This window comes from Salvia hispanica, chromosome 6 (genome assembly GCF_023119035.1).
Source record: "Salvia hispanica cultivar TCC Black 2014 chromosome 6, UniMelb_Shisp_WGS_1.0, whole genome shotgun sequence".
NCBI classification, from domain to species: Eukaryota; Viridiplantae; Streptophyta; class Magnoliopsida; order Lamiales; family Lamiaceae; genus Salvia; species Salvia hispanica.
Window position 1 is genome coordinate 28,967,402 of NC_062970.1, and position 7,964 is coordinate 28,975,365.

At 34.6% G+C, this 7,964-nt stretch overlaps 1 protein-coding gene across 1 annotated transcript; it reads right to left on the bottom strand.

Moving 5' to 3' along the window:
* On the bottom strand, positions 1-2,876 carry LOC125193242 (probable flavin-containing monooxygenase 1). Its single transcript, XM_048091005.1, has 4 exons — positions 2,439-2,876; positions 1,629-1,866; positions 1,153-1,328; positions 1-872 (listed from the first exon to the last, which is right to left on the bottom strand). Exons 1-4 carry the CDS (start codon positions 2,874-2,876, stop codon positions 156-158), a joined length of 1,569 nt encoding a protein of 522 aa, XP_047946962.1. The 3' UTR covers positions 1-155.
* Between the last annotated feature and the right edge of the window lie 5,088 nt (positions 2,877-7,964).

Here is a 7,964-nt window from a genome sequence, read left to right on the forward strand (position 1 = left end):
TAGATAGAAAAGATTCAAACTAAATCACAAAATGTGGCACTATTTAGACGTACACATTAAAACAACCACAATCTTGAAGAATTTTTATTGTATAGTAGTAGTTTTTTATTGACCATTCATGAAACCAATTTCTGTAATACAAATAATAGTAATAATCAAGAAGCGGCCGGAGTGATTCCATTGTAATCCGGCAAACCGTAGGGCTGAAACATCTCCGTAAAAAAGCCCTTCTTCCTCCTCGGATTCGCCCCAATGTCTCTACAAAGTTGATCATTATACCATATATGCAATCCAGCAATACATGCTCTTCTATATTTCCCATTGGCTGCGTATCTCTTCAAATATTTGTCCCACATCCCGATGTCCTTCTCCATCTCCTTTATCCTCGGCAGCTGCAGCGCCTCATCGAGAAGGTACGCCATCCATTTGCACCTCATCTCTATCGAGTACAGATTCGACGCTGATTCAGAGTAGCCTATCGCAGCCACCCCCGGGATTCGAGGGTGGATTATCTGTCTGTAGAGAGGGATGGTGGAGTCTCGAGATCCCGCGATGTAGTTCTTGAATGTGGGAGATTTGAAGATGTTCGCGAGCTTCTCGTCGCCTTTGTACCCGGTTGCGAAGATGACTATGTCTGCTTTTATGTGATTAGCATTGTCGATGATGAGGCCGTCTTCGCAGAAGGTGAGGTTCTGCGATTTTTGGAGGACGATGCTGCCGTTTTCGACCTTGTCGTAGAATGTCTCCGGGAGCATGTATATCTGGCAGGCGGCGATCTCATCGAGAAAGCTCTCTTTCGGAATCATTCCGTACTTTTTCAAGGGAAGTTTCCATCTGATGTAGCTCTCCACGAACTTGCTCATCGCCCATCGCTGCAAGATACTTATCACAAAATTAGAGATGCAATTACTTGCGTTAGAAAATTTTAAAAAATAACCAAATTCGATGGTGCAAAGAAAAGTGTAGTAGAGGATGGTCCACTAAACCTTTATTTTATTTGGGACGCTATCTTTTGCGTCGTTAATTTTAGTTGGGACACTAATATTTAGAAACACAATTTAGCATTTTTAATTTACTAATAAATGTCCTTTTACATGTTTTTTTTATCATTTATTGGAGAGTTGAAATAAAATGGGGAGAAGAATTGATCACCAGGGGTTTTAGCAAAGTGGCGATGAGCGAGGAGAGGAGGCCTTCGCCTGGTTTATGAACCATGAGCTCGGAGAAACGGGTGGCGCAGAAGTAACCGAAGTTGATGCCCCATGGGAAGGCATCGGGGAGCGCCCAATGCGGCGTTCTCTGGATCATGGTGCAGGGATGATCGCTTCCTGTCATGTTGGTTGGGTTTTGACTCAAAATGGTGTTTAAATAAAAAAAAATTAGTACTCCCACCGTCCGCGATTTATAGACTTATTTTTACTCGGCAAATATTTTAAGAAATTTTTTGACTTTTTGAATAAAAATGCAAAAATGACTTAATAGAATGTAGACCTCACTTTTATATATTAGTTTTATAATAGAATGTGAGTGTAATAATTTAGTTGAATAGTGGATTCACACTTTAGAACGCGGATCACCCAAATGGCAAATTAAGACTTTAAATCGAGGGTATGATCTAGAATTGTTACCATTAGCCATGGCGCATTCGAATGCAGTGTCAACTGCGGTTTTGCCGGAGCCTATAATGACAACTCTTTTGCCTTTAATGAAGTCGGCAGCGGCGGCGTTGTCCATTGCAGAGTAATCCATGGAATGCATCACTTTGCCTGCGAATATTTCAGGCCCAAATCCAGCAGCAAATTTTGGGATATCGGGTAGACCACTGAATCTTCCGATGCAGATTATCACAAATTCAGCTTCATACTCCTATTATCATAATCATACATTTTAATTGAATAATTTAATTTAATTTAATATTCAAATATATGATTACACTAAAAAAACAATTAAGAACGTTAATTTTTATTTCTGTATATATCATCCATACTTTAAAAAAAAACTTATTCTTAATATTCCAACTAAAATTGACGTTTAGATCAAGTTATATAATGGTCAAATTTGTTCAGAAGTTAAAAGATGTTTTTCTTTGCTTCAAAAAGTTGACTATTTCACAAAAGTTTCAACATAATTATAATTTTGTAGAAGTGCAGGATCGTAGTAAAGAATTAATAATCTGATTCCTAAGCAATCACATTATTGAATTATTATTTTATTATGCTACTATTTAATCACCCTTTAACTACTATCAAATTCCCAAAATACCCTCGCAAAAATTTTGTTTTGTATGTCCTCAATTTAAATATACTCACACTTGTTTGCATATTTTCAACTTAAAAAAAGTCAATTGTTTAAAAGGACTAATGGTTGAAAATAGCATAATCAATACTATGTATATTAATTAAACAAAGCAAGAGAGGGAGAGAGAGAAGTAATAATACCAGAGTGGAATTATCCTTGGAGTTGAAAACCTTGAGAATCCACTTTCCTTTGGATCCAAAAGCTTTTCCCGTTGCACCCCAAAACTCCCACGGTCGCATCCCCTCTTCAGATTCCCCCACATAATCCATGTCCATCACTTTGGAGTTGAATTTTATGTAAGGTAATAATCCAAAGCTGTGAGCATATGATTCAAGATATTCCACCACTTTAAAGTTAGTGGGAAACATATCCTCAATAGAAGAAGGCCATGGGAAATCAGAGAACTCAAACGTGGCCTTAGCATTCTGCAGCCTCGTCGATTCAATGGTGTGATTCCACAGCCCTCCCACCTTCTCCTGCTCTTCGAAAACCACGGGAGTGAAGCCTCTCGCCACCGCGTATTTGCAGGCCAGGAGCCCGCTGATTCCAGCGCCCACGATGGCCACTCGTTTCTCCATTCAACACCGATATATTTCAAAATTGAATCAATTTCGTTTTAAATAAGTAGGCAAGGAGAAAATAGTAATAATTGAGCTATTAAAAAATTGGAGGTGCAGCAGCTGCATGGCCAGTGTAAAACAATTTTAAATGGCAGTTGGTCAAGCTGGACAACAAGAAAATTTTGTCTTATTGCATTATTATAATTGTAATAATGCCTCAAATATATTTTAATTATACTATATAGTGGTTGGGCTGATATATATTCTTAAGTTCTTTTCATAAAAAACTAACCTACCTTTGAAGGGATTAATTACTAAACCAGTTGAAATAATTAATATATTACCTAGTATGTAGTGTGTATGTACCAACTTAATTATAATTTATAACTGCCATAATAGAAAATTAGAATTAGAAACAATAAATTATTGGGATACAAGTTGAAGATTTTAAAAAAGTATTTAGATCCAATTAGATATCAGCAGACCTAGGCAGCCTGGTGACAGTGAAGACAGTAGCTTAGTAACCAAAAAAACTAAATTATTTTAATATTATAACAAAAATATAATCGGAAAAGATTTGATTGGGGATTCGAATTAGTTAAACCTCTTGTTAGTTGATAATACTAATATATTGTAGTATATCATTAATTGTACCTGTTCACGTAACAAGGTGGACACGCGTCGGGCTCGGGTTGGCCCCAATCTTATAATATTATTTTCAGTAAATTAAAAAACACAATCATGTGATGAAATATTTTATCATTTTATGTATTGCGTGCATGATTGGTACTGGAGATAATAATTCATTATTTACTACTCCGCTTGGCTAATGCAATAGTGCAAAAATACATAGGTAAATGAAATAGTAACGTATAAAAACACACAATCTAATCAGTATCGTGTCACAGTACGTAATTATATCTTGCAACAACACGACAATCAAATTACACACGAAACTGCACAAATAAGTTTCAATCACATGACAATTAAACTATTTAGATTCACACACTATTGGATTATAAATATACATGCAGTACGCATTGAATTTTAAGTGAGGAAATCTAACTGAATTTTTGCAGCAATTGATCCTTTATATATTATCAAATATAAGTTTTTAGAGATGCAAGGATTTTCTTGAGTTTTTAGTTGCTTTTTTTTTTCAAAGATGATTCATGTATCTACTTTTTAAATCAAGAATCAATTAATAATTGTTTAGACAACCCAAGTGCATGGCTCTTTATTTGTTTCTGACAAATACACGTAAAAATGATTATTTCGGTGTATAAATTTTGGTTTATTTTAGGGCTTATATCTCTAATTTTCTGTACAGATATCTTTGGTAATCAATTCTTTGTGTAATTTCTCAAAAATCTTGTATGGGACTATAATTGGTAGTTACAAAAATAACAATGACGATTTAACTGAGAACTAATCTGAATCGAAACATAAAAATATCTCAAGTACTGTATATATTAAATTAGTGCAATATTACATTATCTCCCCTAAATAATAAAAAAAGTAGAAGAAAGAAAAAAAAAGTTTAATTTGGGCTGTGATTTTCTTCGTTTAGGAAAACATGAAAAATATTACATGTATTATTTTTTATATTTTTCATTAAGTTCATGAGGAAGTGGGGAGCCCCGATTCTTGAATGGAAGAATTGTAATTTCAGTTCTCCTCTGACCAAAAAATTCCCTAGTTTACACTTAATTTTTTAGAAAATGGATAATAACATTTCAAGCCCTTTTCCTTTTTACACCTTTTTGACCCTGAACCATTGAGGGTGGTAGTAGGAGTAGTTCGGTTAGGTATACCTTACTTTGAGTGTCATACAGTATCGAAACTTACGGTATGACAAAACATCATACCGATATCGTACCGAATTTTTGGGTATATACCGGAGTTCGGTATACCGGAAATTCGGTATGGTAGTTTTTGATACCGTTACCATATCGTGTTTTCGATATACCGTACTGCATTCCGGTATACCGTACTTTTTCGGTAAATCGAACTTCGGTGCGGCATACTGTTATACCGGAAAAATAATACTATACCTCAAATATTAAAAAAAACAATTCTATTGTTCAACTACTTCAAAAAGTATAAAACAATTAAACTCCATACAGTCATTCTAATATTCAAATTTATAAAACTTTGACAACCAAATTAAAAACAAATTATAAAATTATGAGCAACATTATCTTCATTTCTTAAAACCTTGTTGGTGAATTTGACAAAAGACATTACTTGTAGACGGAACTGAAAATGGAGGATCGAACCTGCTATAAATATAAGGGTTTTATATAGTACATAATAATAATCCTATAAATATAACATAAATATTATATATATAGGTATATATATATATTTATATATTTAATAATCAACGGTATAACGAATCTTCGGTATGCCGGTATATACCGGTATACCGAAGATTCGGTATGTCACGGTATACCGCGGTATAGGAAATCTAATACTGTTACCATACCGAAAATTACGATATACCGAAAAATAGGTATTTTCGGTATTTTTTCGGTACGGTAAGTCCGATATTCCGGTATTTCGGTATAATTCCCCACCCCTAGGTGGTACTGTGATTGACCTAAATTCATTACTATACTTTTGAATTTAAATCTCACAACTAATTTCATACTATTAGAAAAGTGATCAATATATAACTACATCTTCATAGTTAACTTGAAACCATTAGATTAAAAAAAATGGAAGGATGAGATTGGATGGATTTTGAGAACAAAGAGTTCACTATAAGTCTATAAGGACGTTTTGATTTACCCTGTGTTTTCAAATCCATGTTATAAACTAAAACGCTTTTATAGTAAATTAAAACGTACGTTCTTATAGTGAAGTTCAACGCCTTATAGTAAACTAAACATAAAATCCTCCACTATATGATATTTTGAGTCGCTCCGTGTTATTAACTGAAACGCCTTTATAATGAACTAAAATGCTTTTATAGTGAACTTCATCGTTTTTTCTCATCTTCCACACCCATCTCATGAATTAGTTAGTAAACACAGTACAACTATACATCACAAAAATATTTATGCTTCAAATCAAGAATAACATAATGTTTTAATTAAGCATTTTACAAACAGTTGAGTTACAAGAATTTTCAATGTAATTCCTCACGATCTCAAATCGCACCATTCTAAATTTGAAAAGATTTATTAATAAATATATACTTGATTCAATTGCCAAAATCATTAACAATATTCAATAATTGTTTGTCATCATTTTTGCATACAAAGTGACTAACATCTATTCAAGTATAGGCTATTCAATCCATCACCCTCCATTGCAATTCCAAATCCAACCTAATTGTGTCACGATAGATTTTATTCAACAAATTTCCAAAACTACACAAATGAGTTTTGTATGAGATGTTTATAAAGAATTTGCAAATAAAAGAATTTTAAAATAATAATAATAATAATAATAATAATAATAATAATAATAATAACTCCTATATGAAGGAGGAAATTACAAATAAACTCCTAAGAAAGGAGAAAATTACAACTGAGGTCAAGAGGGCTCGAACTCGGCCCCTCATACATTGATTGTCTAAGCCCCTTGCCGCTAGGACAAAGACTCTGGACGCAAATAAAAAGAGAATGTTTATGGAGAATTTGCATTAGCAAAATTGAATTCAAGCTAATTTTGTTCGTCTCCTCCTTTTTTCCTCTCATTTTCTTCATTTGTGATACAACATTAAGAATGGGTACAAAGAGAAATGATGCAAGAAAAAGTTTTAAGTATTACAAAAAGAGAGATACTAGTATAGTGGAATTTTGGATCTCAAAAGTAAATAACAGTAAGGGAGAAGAGAGAATTTTGTAAAAGGAAAAAAAAAATTGCTAACCTGGAAGGAGACACTCCCTCACCAATTGTCTCTCAGCATATCAATTCTCACTAAGAGTATCTCCAACAAGAAAAGGTAAATGACAAAAGTATACGTTAATCAACAATGTGCAGACCGACAACGAGACGGAGCTTCATGAGCCTTTCAGCTAGTTACTTCGCAAGTGGACGACATTGATGAGTCGGTTCCGAGAGGCAGTCCGAAGAGTAGAGTGGCTAAGAAGGATCGACCAAAGAGGAACGCTCCTAGGCCTGCCAAGTATCGAGAGTTCGTCTGCAATTAGAGATAGAATAGTTTGATTTGTTTTTTATTTGTTTTTTATTTTGTTTCATATTTTGAAGAATTCTTTACTTTTATGATTGAGTCAAATCTTTTCGAGTTTTCTTCTTGATTCTTTTCCGAATCGTAAGTCCAAATCAAGTAGAGGGACTTTTATATATTATAGAATTCACATAGATCGAGTCATTGAGAATTGAAGTAATAAAAACACTTTTTCTCATCTTGGAGTTTTCAAAATCCTAGCCTCTTGTTATGGTTGGTTCTTGTTCTTAGTTTACAATTTCATCGTTAACGTGTGCTCGAAGTTCTCGATAGGAACCTTAGTCCTATCATCTGGTGCTTCATTGACGTTCTCTTCCCCTGTTTCGCCGCCCATCATGTCCGGAGAATCAGAATCAACGAAGTCGGCCGAATGGTCTATGATAGGACGATTCGGCTTGCGAATGACGAAAAGAAGATCCAAGCGAATAGGTTCGCTCATGAGTCGTTTGAGCGACAACAAACAACATTGAATAAAAGCGTAGAAGATCATATGACTAGGTTTTTGGTTGCAATCGAAGATCTGGGAAATAAGCCGCTGGAGGGTGTAGCGACCGTGACGGCGTCGAAACCGCGAGGATGGGCACTCCCACGTTTCGTCTTTGTGAAGCCGGTGGGTTTCGACGCGGAGGCTTGGCCATAACTGAAAATCGAACCCCCCACATTTCAGTGTTGAGGGGGTTAATTTGTGGATAAAGAAGGTCCAAAAGTACTAGAATCATAACTTTACTTCCTTGGCGGACAGACTTTATCTCACGGAGTTCTTGTTGGACGATGCTGTTGGAACATATATACTAAAAAGCATTTTTCGAGTTTTTGAATTTGATAAATTGCTTGTATATTGTAAACACTCTTCATTTAATGAGAATAATAAATGTTTTCTTCACACTGTGTATTTTACTTTAATG